A 12,424-nucleotide genomic window follows, 5' to 3' on the forward strand; every position below is an offset into this window, starting at 1 on the left:
ATTATTATTATTATTATTATTATTATTATTATTATTATTATTATTATTATTATTATTATTATTATTATTATTATTTATTTATTAGCAGACGGCCTTATCCAGGGCAACTTACACAAAATAAGTGCGATACAAAGTGCAAAAAGCCCTTTTGTTCACTTCTCTATCAAGTACTCTATCACCTTCGGCTCCAAGTTTCCTTTCCCTTTCTCTGTGATCTCTTTCTGCAATCTCTCTCTCAAGTTTAAACCATCATTGTTAAGTATTCAGTCCCATTTAACACTGGCAAATAAGCGGGTACTCTCTTGAATGCGAGATCAGCCACGTGTATATTTAAATCAATCAATCAATTAAAGGTAAATAAAACTGCTGAATATCCGTTAACAAGTGGGTAAAGCTAAGTAAACAAACATGATTTTAATGAGAACAAGTATGTGATAAGATAAGAAATATATAAAGTGAAAAAGTGAAAATGAACACGCAATAATGAGGACCAAAATAGGCTAACACGCATATTTAAATGTCCTGCGAGTGACATACATGATATCAGCCCCTTCTGCTATAGTACTGCACTGTCCTTCACATCAACCTCTCCTGTAACTGTACTTTACTGAGAGGCCTTATTCCTGCATGACTATTCTACTATATCTTTATTATAACATGACTATTTTACTACACCTATTTTAGCCCCTATTGCAATATGACTGAGTGCATGTGTAAAGTGAACTCTGTTACAGCAGGAGCCCCTGTGTGGCCCCAGTGCCCTGCAGCTGTGTGTGAGCCAGCAATATGTCCAGGCTCTCTGCAGCTCCTTTAAGAGCACAGACTGCAGCATTGGAGGGGAGGGGCTCAGCTACAACGCTTCACAGAAACTAAAGTAAACCTGGAGAACCAGGAAGAGCTGCTGTACTTCCCCCTCCTTGTCCAGATCTTACAACCTGCTGCAGCAGAGCCCAGGCCCTGTGTGGGTGTAAAGAGTTGTGGGTTTGCTGAGTACAGTGACAGGACACGGGTAACAGAGGAGCGGGGCAGGAAGAGACCCGGGGCCTTATTGACCACAGTGTGGACTCTGAAGAGCTGCTCTGCACAGGTTTGAGCGAGATCCTTCAGGTAGGCCTGTGCACAGTGTTTTAGAAGAGTTTCAGAGACACTTTATTAGAACAAGGGTTGATGGCTGGAGTGTGTATCTGATCAGCAGCTGTTATAAAGGAGTTGATGACTGTCTACAGGCCGATCAGCTCCCAGTGACACTCAGGCAGGCCAGCCTGAATGTTTTCTGTATGGCAGCATTTTAATGATCTGCTCATAAGGGCCTGTTCCTGCCCATGTGACTGAGTGGGAGTCCCTGTATCTGTGTGTGTCTCTGTAATGTGTTTATGTGTGACAGTGTGTGTGTGTGTGTCTCTGAAATGTGTTTATGTGTGACAGTCTGCATGTGTGTGTGTCTCTGTAATGTGTTTATGTGTGACAGTCTGTGTGTGTGTGCCTCTGTAATGTGTTTATGTGTGACAGTCTGTGTGTGTGTATCTCTGTAGGCATGTCTCTGTAAAGTGTTTATGTGTGACAGTCTACATGTGTGTGTCTCTGTAATGTGTTTATCTGTGACAGTCTGTGTGTATGTCTCTGTAATGTGTTTATGTGTGACAGTCTGTGTGTGTGTGTTTGTCTCTGTAATGTGTTTATGTGTTACAGTCTGCATGTGTGTGTCTCTTTAGGCGTGTCTCTGTTATGTGTTTATGTGTGACAGTCTGCATGTGTGTGTGCCTCTGAAGGCATGTCTCTGTAATGTGTTTATGTGTGATAGTCTGTGTGTGTCTCTGTAATGTTTATGTGTGACAGTCTGCATGTGTGTGTGTCTCTGTAGGCGTGTCTCTGTAATGTGTTTATGTGTGACAGTCTGTGTGTGTGTGTGTCTCTGTAATGTGTTTATGTGTGACAGTCTGCATGTGTGTGTGTCTCTGTAGGCGTGTCTCTGTAATGTGTTTATGTGTGACAGTCTGTGTGTGTGTCTCTGTAATGTTTATGTGTGACAGTCTGCATGTGTGTGTGTCTCTGTAATGTGTTTATGTGTGACAGTCTATGTGTGTGTGTCTCTGTAATGTGTTTATGTGTGACAGTCTGTGTGTGTGTGTCTCTGTAATGTGTTTATGTGTGACAGTCTGCGTGTGTGTGTCTCTGTAATGTGTTAATGTGTGACAGTCTGCATGTGTGTGTCTCTGTAATGTGTTTATGTGTGACAGTCTGTGTGTGTGTGCGTGTCTCTGTAATGTGTTTATGTTCGACAGTCTGCATGTGTGTGTGTCTCTGTAGGCGTGTCTCTGTAATGTGTTTATGTGTGACAGTCTGCATGTGTGTATCTCTGTAATGTGTTTTTGTGTGACACTCTGTGTGTGTCTGTCTCTGTAATGTGTTTATATGTGACAGTCTGTGTGTGTGTGCGTGTCTCTGTAATGTGTTTATGTTCGACAGTCTGCATGTGTGTGTGTCTCTTTAGGCGTGTCTCTGTAATGTGTTTATGTGTGACAGTCTGTGTGTATGTCTCTGTAATGTGTTTATGTGTGACAGTCTGTGTGTGTGTGTCTCTGTAATGTGTTTATGTGTGACAGTCTGTGTGTGTGTGTCTCTGTAATGTGTTTATGTGTGACAGTCTCTGTGTGTGTGTGTGTCTGTAATGTGTTTATGTGTGACAGTCTGTGTGTGTGTGTCTCTGTAATGTGTTTATGTGAAACAATCTGCATGTGTGTGTCTCTGTAATGTGTTAATGTGTCACAGTCTGTGTGTATGTGTGTGTGTGTGTCTCTGTAATGTGTTTATGTGTGACAGTCTGTGTGTGTGTGTGTGGCTCTGTAATGTGTTTATGTGTGACTCTGCATGTGTGTGTGTCTCTGTAATGTGTTTATGTGTGACAGTCTGTGTGTGTGTGTATCTGTAATGTTTATGTGTGACAGTCTGCATGTGTGTGTGTCTCTGTAGGTGTGTCTCTGTAATGTGTTTATGTGTGACAGTCTGTGTGTGTGTCTCTGTAATGTGTTTATGTGTGACAGTCTGTGTGTGTGTGTCTGTCTCTGTAAAGTGTTTATGTGTGACAGTCTGTGTGTGTGTGCGTGTCTCTGTAATGTGTTTATGTGTGACAGTCTGCATGTGTGTGTGTCTCTTTAGGCGTGTCTCTGTAATGTGTTTATGTGTGAAAGTCTGTGTGTGTGTGTGTGTGTGTGTGTCTCAGTTATGTGTTTATGTGTGACAGTCTGCATGTGTGTGTGTCTCTGTAGGCATGTCTCTGTAATGTGTTTATGTGTGACAGTCTGTGTGTGTGTCTCTGTAATGTGTTTATTTGTGATCGTCTGTGTGTGTGTGTCTCTGTAATGTGTTTATTTGTGATCGTCTGTGTATGTGTGTCTCTGTAATGTTTATGTGTGACAGTCTGTGTGTGTGTGTGTCTCTGTAATGTGTTTATGTGTGACAGTCTGTGTGTGTGTGTCTCTGTAATGTGTTTATGTGTGATAGTCTGTGTGTGTGTGTCTCTGTAATGTGTTTATGTGTGACACTCTGTGTGTGTCTGTCTTTGTAATGTGTTTATGTTTGACAGTCTGCATGTGCTTGTCTCTGTAATGTGTTTATGTGTGACAGTCTGCATGTGTGTGTGTGTGTGTGTGTCTGTAGGCGTGTCTCTGTAATGTGATTATGTGTGACAGTCTGCATGTGTGTGTGTGTCTCTGTAGGCGTGTCTCTGTTATGTGTTTATGTGTGACAGTCTGTGTGTGTGTGTCTCTGTAATGTGTTTATGTGTGACATTCTGCATGTGTGTGTGTCTCTGTAATGTGTTTATGTGTGACAGTCTCTGTAGGCGTGTCTCTGTAATGTGTTTGTGTGACAGTCTGTGTGTATGTGTGTGTGTGTCTCTGTAATGTGTTTATGTGTGACAGTCTGTGTGTGTGTGTGCGTGTCTGTGTAATGTGTTTATGTGTGACAGTCTGCATGTGTGTGTGTCTCTGTAGGCGTGTCTCTGTAATTTGTTTATGTGTGACAGTCTGCATGTGTGTGTCTCTGTAATGTGTTTATGTGTGACAGTCTGTGTGTGTGTGTCTCTGTAATGTGTTTTTGTGTGACACTCTGTGTGTGTCTGTCTTTGTAATGTGTTTATGTTTGACAGTCTGCATGTGCTTGTCTCTGTAATGTGTTTATGTGTGACAGTCTGCATGTGTGTGTGTGTGTGTGTGTCTGTAGGCGTGTCTCTGTAATGTGATTATGTGTGACAGTCTGCATGTGTGTGTGTGTCTCTGTAGGCGTGTCTCTGTTATGTGTTTATGTGTGACAGTCTGTGTGTGTGTGTCTCTGTAATGTGTTTATGTGTGACATTCTGCATGTGTGTGTGTCTCTGTAATGTGTTTATGTGTGACAGTCTCTGTAGGCGTGTCTCTGTAATGTGTTTGTGTGACAGTCTGTGTGTATGTGTGTGTGTGTCTCTGTAATGTGTTTATGTGTGACAGTCTGTGTGTGTGTGTCTCTGTAATGTGTTTATGTGTGACAGTCTGTGTTTGTGTGTCACTGTAATGTGTTCATGTGTGACAGTTTGTGTGTGTGTGTGTGTGTGTGTGTCTGTGTAATGCGTTTATTTTTGACAGTTCGCATGTGCTTGTCTCTGTAATGTGTTTATGTGTGACAGTCTGCATGTGTGTGTGTGTCTCTGTAGGCGTGTCTCTGTAACGTGTTTATGTGTGACAGTCTACATGTGTGTGTCTGTGTAATGTGTTTATGTGTGACAGTCTGTTTGTGTGTGTCTCTGTAATGTGTTTATGTGTGACAGTCTGTGTTTGTGTGTCTCTGTAATGTGTTTATGTGTGACACTATGTGTGTGTGTCTCTGTAATGTGTTTATGTTTGACAGTCTGTGTGTGTGTCTCTGTAATGTGTTTATGTGTGATAGTCTGCATGTGTGTGTGTCTCTGTAATGTGTTTATGTGTGACAGTCTGTGTTTGTGTTTCTCTGTAATGTTTTTATGTGTGACACTGTGTGTGTATGTCTCTGTAATGTGTTTATGTGTGACAGTCTGTGTGTGTGTGTGTCTCTGTAATGTGTTTATGTGTGACAGTCTGCATGTGTGTGTGTCTCTGTAGGCGTGTCTCTGTAATGTGTTTATGTGTGACAGTCTGCATGTGTGTGTCTCTGTAATGTGTTTATGTGTGACAGTCTGTGTGTGTTTGTCTCTGTAGTCGTGTCTCTGTAATGTGTTTATGTGTGACAGTCTGTGTGTGTTTGTCTCTGTAGTCGTGTCTCTGTAATGTGTTTTTGTGTGACAGTCTACGTGTGTGTGTCTCTGTAATGTGTTTATGTCTGACAGTCTGTCTGTGTGTGTCTCTGTGATGTGTTTATGTGTGACAGTCTGTGTGTGTGTGTGTGTGTGTGTGTGTGTGTGGGTGTGTCTGTAATGTGTTCATGTGTGACAGTCTGCATGTGTGTTTGTCTCTGTAGGCGTTTCTCTGTAATGTGTTTATGTGTGACAGTCTGCATGTGTGTGTCTCTGTAATGTGTTTATGTGTGACAGTCTGTGTGTGTGTGTCTCTGTAATGTGTTTATGTGTGACAGTCTGCATGTGTGTGTCTCTGTAATGTGTTTATGTGTTACAGTCTATGTGTGTGTGTCTCTTTAATGTGTTTATGTGTGACAGTCTGTGTGTGTGTGGCTCTGTAATGTGTTTATGTGTGACAGTCTGTGTGTGTGTGTGGCTCTGTAATGTGTTTATGTGTGACAGTCTCAATGTCACAATGTGTGTCTCAGTACTTTTTCTTTCTTGTTATCGGATAATCTTATTGTCATGTCAAAATGTAATCACTGTTATTCTTTTTGTTTAATGTTGCGTGTCTTCTCATGCTTGTTGTTACTGTCATACCTCTGCAGTACATTGTGTTGTGTGTGTGCCTGTAGACCTGTCTGTAAGGGTCTGAATGAGCAGCATGTTCCACATGTTGTTTTGAAAAAAGGATTTTGTTTGACACTTGATGGATACATCTGTGTTGGTTTCTGGATGAGTATTGGGGAGTTAACCAACACATTTATTTTTTTAAGTATTCGTTATATTTCTTGATTATTTTCGGTTTAATTTTGAAAGCATTTAGGAAGAGACTGGAGTCTGTTTGAGAGGGCATTGTGCAGGATTCAGATTCAGGAAAGGGTTTGTATTTCAATGCACACCATAGAACTAGAGCAGTAAAATGATCAATCCTGCTGTATTGTTTGTATTTTTTAATATTGTATCTTTGCAATTCATGCTATTTTAACATTTCAAGTTTGTGTGTTTTTGAAAATTATTTATTGCATCATTGGTTTGGTTTGCTTTCACTTTATGCCGTGTATCTGTGATTTTACTGGAAATGTATTCTAGAATTGACTGACATATTGACTGATTATAGTTTGTCATTAAGATTGTTGCATCTGCTGCTATTACAATCTCTGTACAATATGCCCCTGTGTATGTAGGTGCAATTTATTTATTATTGTTTTTGAAATAAAGGAAACCTTTTAAGTTGGTCTGAATCTCAGATACATTCACTGCTTCAATAAATATGGAGTACTAGGAATCTGCTACACATCGTTCAGTGCTGTAGATGGAAACACACTGCTGCTGAGTCTGTCTGAAGCCTCCATCCCACTACTGAATCTGAAACTCTCTCTTGTCACTCCTTTGTCCTCAGGAATGGCTCTCCCCAGCAGTCTCCTGTCTGAGGAGCAGTTCCAGTGCTCTATATGTCTGGATATATTCACCAACCCAGTCTCCACTCCTTGTGGGCACAACTTCTGCATTGCTTGTATTGGAGGGTACTGGAACAGCAGTGCTGTGTGCCAGTGTCCACTGTGTAAGGAGACTTTCTATAGGCGGCCAGATCTGCGCATTAACACAACCTTAAGGGAAATCAGTGAGCAGATCAAGACCAGAATCTGTCTGTCTGAGGAGTGCTCTACTCATCCTGGAGAAGTGTGCTGTGATATCTGCACTGGGAGGAAGCACAGGGCTGTGAAATCCTGCCTGGTGTGTCTGGCCTCCTATTGCCAGACTCACCTGGAGCCCCATCAGAGAGTCAAAACCCTCATAAGACACAAACTGATTGAGCCTGTGAGCAACATTGAAGATAGGCTGTGCAAGAAGCATGAGAGAGTCCTGGAGCTGTTCTGTAGAGAAGACCAGGTCTGTGTTTGTCAGTTCTGCACTGAGAAAGACCACAGTGGACACACTATTGTCTCAGTAGAGGAGGAATATAGACAGAAAAGGGTGAGTTCTTGTATTTATATATTTACAATTATTCTACATTATTCAAATAAATATTTGAACTGAGCACCATGTTTGGATGTTGATGGATATTTCACTTTAAATGATAGAAGACAATAGATAGAAGCAATTTAAAGTAATGTAATTGTCTATATGTGCAGGAAACATTTGGAAAGTGCAGGATCCTGTTCTAGAAGGCTTTGTGTTAAGTGTCAGTGTCAGTGTGTCATCAGCAGTGACTGGAGTGTCTGTGTCCCCCTGTCTCTCCACAGGCTCAGCTGTGTAAGACTGAGGCAGAAGTGCAACAGAAGATCAAGGACAGGCTGAAGAAGGTGGAGGAGCTCAGATGGTCAGTGGAGCTCAACAGAGTGAGTCCTGTCTGTCCTGTCTGATCACACCCTACTTAGTGGGGCACTGCAGGGCTGCTCTCTCTCACACAGACTGCAGGATTAGTCAGAATACGTGTGATGTGGTTTCAGGTCCCAGTGAGGTCACAGCTCATAACTCACTCTCAGCTGATTGAATGTCTGTGTCACTCATTGATACGGTGTCATGCTCCTCTGTGTGTTCCTCTGGTCCCCTCAGCGCTGTGCCCAGAGAGAGGCTAATCACAATGTGCGGGTGTTCAATGCTCTTGTGCGCTCCATTGAGAGAAGCCACAACGAGCTGCTGGAGCTGATTGAGGAGAAGCAGAGAGTGGAGGAGAGGTGGGCTGAAGGGCTCATTAAGGAGCTGGAGCAGGAGATCACTGAGCTGGTGAAGAGACGCACTGAGCTGGAGCAGCTTTCACACTCTGAGGACCACATCCACTTCCTACAGGTCAGCACTGTGATATCACGTCATTTACAGTGAACTTTATTGACCCCTCCATCATGATGAGTTTCTCCTCTCTTTTGCTGTAGAGTCTCCCGGTCCTGTGCCCTCTTCCACACACCAAGGACTGGTCTGCCATCTCTGTGAACTCTGACCTCTGTCTCGAGGCTGTCAGGAGAGCTGTGTCTCAGCTGGAGGAGGGTCTCAGGGAGGAACTGGAGAAGCTGCCAGAGATAAGTGAGTTTAATTCATACTGTTGGGTGAAAATAGTTTTCTTTAGACTTTTAGAAAATTCAGTGTTTGTTTTCCTTGTATTTCCTGTTGGGACTCTCTGGTTGTGCGGTGGTTAGTGCTGATGCCTCAGAGTTGCTGGGACTTGGGTTCAATTTCTATCTTTGGATGTCTGCCTGTGTGGAGGGGGCTTGTTATCCTTGTGGCCATGTGTTTTAAGGTTAGGGGCTCCAGATCCCTCCCATAGTTTCATTTGACTAGTTGTCAAGCATGACTCGTTCATCTGGGCAGGTGAATGTATCCACCCAAAACATAGTTCTTTCTCATAAACTCATTATCCAAATCAATACATCATAAATAACTTTGTAATGAATATTACACAGTTTCTGTACAATCAATGAATTAAATTAGACATCAAGTGTCGATTTGTCGAGTTAAAATCATAATTTCAGCGACTATTGCATAATATCGGGGTAGGAGATCTCAGCTCCCCACTCCAGCAGGCAGGTTTATTATGGTACCTAGTGGTCAAATATGGGAAATGCAGGAAGCCTCCAGCCCTCACCCTGCACAACTCTGGGCCCTGTGCTGGTGTCTTGTGTCAATGCAGCTGTGCCTGGTGTGTGTAACAGTGTAGTGTTTCCTTTAAAAAACGCAGTTAAATGACTACAATAACAAGACAAGTTGGTAACTTAGCAGCTTGACCCTGGCAGACCAGAAATTGACATTATTCAACAAACAAAGGACAAGGGGAAACGTACACCAAGACATTTTCAAGAGCATGGTACTTGGTCAGTGGCTGCTCCACATGGAATACAATATTATTTTTCCTGCATATTGTTCCAGTCATCTTTAGCAGGAAATATATGGACTAATACAGGGGTGTGAGATTTGAAACACTTCAGAACAGGCTAAGAAACACGAAACATGAGCATACATTGAAAAGAGGACAAATCCCTCTTTATCCTGGAGGCTGATTCGATTTCTTGTCAATTTAAAAACACCAGCTTCTCATTGTTGTGAAAATACATATGAATTGGAGTAGGCTATTTTTAAGCTTTAATTTATCCTCTTACCTTTTTTGTCGGGGTCACAGTGTTTTATGAGCTGCAATGGTCTGAAGTAGGATATTTACTAGATATATTCTGTTATACAGCTTAAAACTCAGTCACAGGTGACTATCCACTTGCCCAAATTGCATTTCTTTTTCACATAATTTTTCAAATAATGATTTCAAAAGTGGGCATGTTTAGCGATTCAGGGAGTGGAGTCTGTGTCACAAGCTGCTACTGCTAGTTGTGTGAGAGTAGTGTGTTAGAGGTGTCCTATAATGCACTGGCACTGGTATGGTCCTACCCAGGGCTTAGCCTGCCTTACCCCTGTGCCCGCTTGGTTAGACTCCTGCTTACTCAATGATAATGGTTGGAAACTGTTTTTCTATCTCAAACATTATTGCTCATGATTAAAGCATATGAACGTTGCAGTTTTTGTATGTTTAATTTATGAAATTAAGAAAAAAATGATTTTTAAAGTTGTTTGACCAGAGTGTTTTTCTTCCAGAGCTGAAGAGGATCCAGCAGTGTGCAGGTGTGTGATTTCTGTTGTTCTCCTGCCCTCACTTATGGATGGAAAGAGAGCAGAGTAGAGAGCCAAAGAGCCACAGTGCCAGGCAGTGCTGATAAAATGCCTCACTCAGGGTGACCTGGGCCCCGTTCCTCATTCCTGGTTTAATTAATACAGGCTAATCAGATAGCCTGACTTAAATGATCTCCTATGGTAATTTGCTCATTTGGACTTTAAGCTTGCTTTGAGGAACAGAAAAAGTTATGCTGAAACTCAGTTTCTCAGTACACTGACTACACAACAGCTACTCAGTGGGGAGATGGGCAGAGAGAGATGAATGCCTATTATATTGAATTTTTATTATCATAAGAATTGTAAATGATGCTGAGCCCCAGGCCTCTTAGTGAGGCTCAAGATCACTACACTACCCTCTGGCACACTACAATATATACAAGGTGCCTCAGCATAATTTACAATTTTATTGATAATATAACATTATTTGTATTAAAAAAAAAATCGAGCAAATTACAATTTATTGGCATTGATTGTTTTAATATGTTTTCACAGTATTATTGGTTTTAAGTGATTCAGTAAAATCTGCACTGTGGCGCAGGAGAACAGGGTTCAAGTCGCCGTTGTGACTGCTACCCCCGAAATACCACAACATACATGAAAATAATACATATGGTAGATTTACATTCTAAGTAATAAACCTGCAATGCTATAACCAACAATTATATCACAACTATCACACAAAAATGACCTATGACCTTGATATACACGTGCTGTTTCTGGTTTGTTTACTCCTGTTATTAGCATCCACCATAGTGAACTGTGCACTGTTATCCATGAAACCTACAATAATGTATGGTTTATAAAGTTTACAATGTACAAGTACTGTTTTGTTTATTTATAAGTTGTGCCTGACCCTACTGGCAGGCTGCCTCTGGTCTCATCCTTAGGAAAGCACTTATTCACAGCACAGTGTCCTCATCACTGTACCAGGGCACTGGGATTCACATAGTCTACAGGGTTATGCCCCCTACTGGTCTCATCAACACCTCTTCCAGCAGCAACATCTGTTTTTCTCAGAGGTCTCCCATCCAAGTACTGGCCAGGCCCAGCCCTGCTTAGCTTGTGTAGAGGGCTGGTGTTGAACTGCAGGCTAGAATCCCCAGTGAGCCCAGAGTACAGCAGCACCATCAGCAACATTCACTCAGTCCAGGCAGCACAGCTTCCTGTGTGACCAGTGTCCCCACCTGGAGAGGAGCTCATTACAACACCGACTGTGGCTCGTCTGTTAGGGCAGCAGTGTGATCTAAATACCTCATACTCTCAGATCTCTCTCAAAATATATAACCTGGAAATGAAAAACAAGAAAGCCTGTAATTTCATAATTGTTTTCTCCACTTTTCTTCTTAACTGCAGTTTGTTTCATGTATCTCTCCTCTCTGCTCCACAGTGGATGTGACTCTGGACCCCAATACAGCTCATCCCCTTCTCATCCTGTCTGAGGATGGGAAACAAGTGAGACTTGGACACAAACGACAGACTCTCCCTGACAATCCAGAGAGATTTGATCCTGTTGGCAATGTCCTGGCAAAAGAGGGCATCAGTTCAGGGAGACACTACTGGGAGGTGAAGGTGGGGGAGAAGACTGACTGGGATTTAGGAGTTGCCAGAGAGTCCATTGACAGGAAGGGGGAGATTATATATACTCCTGAGAATGGTTACTGGACTGTGTGGCTGAGAAATGGAGCTAATTATGAGGCTGGTGCTGACCCCTCTGTCCTCCTCCCCCTGAGCCCGAAGCCCGGGACGGTGGGGGTGTTTCTGGATTATGAGGGGGGGCAGATCTCCTTTTACAATGTAGAGGCCAGGTCTCATATCTACACTTTCACTGACACCTTCACTGAGAAACTCTATCCATTCTTCAGCCCTAATCACAATAATGGTGAAAACGCAGCCCCACTGATCATCTCTCCTGTCAGTCACACAGACTGAATGATTCTCTGTGGGAGAGGCAGCAGGAGTAATAACCGTGATGTTCACATTAGTGCTCTCCAGCCCCAGAGGGAGTCTGCTTTAAATTTGAGAACACTACCCAAAGGAAAAGGGGAGGCCAGTATGTTCTAAAATGCTCTGGCTGCTTGTGGTTTTTCATTCCAATAAAGCACTTCAAAGTTTGAATGTGTGTGTGAGAGAGAGTGTGAGTACAGATTTATTTCTATTGGAAATTATCGGTAGATAATAAGCATTTTAGCTGACATTTTGTATGTATTTTTTTCCCATGTTATAGATCTTTATAGGATGTAAATTAAATCAATGAAAATGATCTCCTTATTTAGATATTTATCTGGCAGTACAAACACAATCGCCTCATTTTGCAACCAGGACGTGCCATGACTCACAGTCTTTTAGTTTTAGTTGCATTTTCTGAGCACATACAGGAGGATATTGTGTTTCTATGGTATTGCATGTTTGCTGATAAGCAAAAATAAAACACCAGAGGCATCTTTTTGTTCTGTACTCCTGGTTTTATTAGTTTTCCTATAAAAA

The 12,424-nt window shown here is 42.1% G+C and overlaps 1 protein-coding gene across 1 annotated transcript; it reads left to right on the forward strand.

Moving 5' to 3' along the window:
* The first annotated feature begins 879 nt into the window (after positions 1–879).
* LOC136751662 (E3 ubiquitin-protein ligase TRIM39) lies at positions 880–12,066 on the forward strand. Its single transcript, XM_066707455.1, has 7 exons — positions 880–1,107; positions 6,687–7,261; positions 7,531–7,626; positions 7,844–8,077; positions 8,161–8,308; positions 9,863–9,889; positions 11,328–12,066. Exons 2-7 carry the CDS (start codon positions 6,689–6,691, stop codon positions 11,867–11,869), a joined length of 1,620 nt encoding a protein of 539 aa, XP_066563552.1. The 5' UTR covers positions 880–1,107; positions 6,687–6,688; the 3' UTR covers positions 11,870–12,066.
* The last annotated feature ends 358 nt before the right edge of the window (positions 12,067–12,424 follow it).

The sequence above is a fragment of the Amia ocellicauda genome, chromosome 6, assembly GCF_036373705.1.
Source record: "Amia ocellicauda isolate fAmiCal2 chromosome 6, fAmiCal2.hap1, whole genome shotgun sequence".
Taxonomy (NCBI): Eukaryota; Metazoa; Chordata; class Actinopteri; order Amiiformes; family Amiidae; genus Amia; species Amia ocellicauda.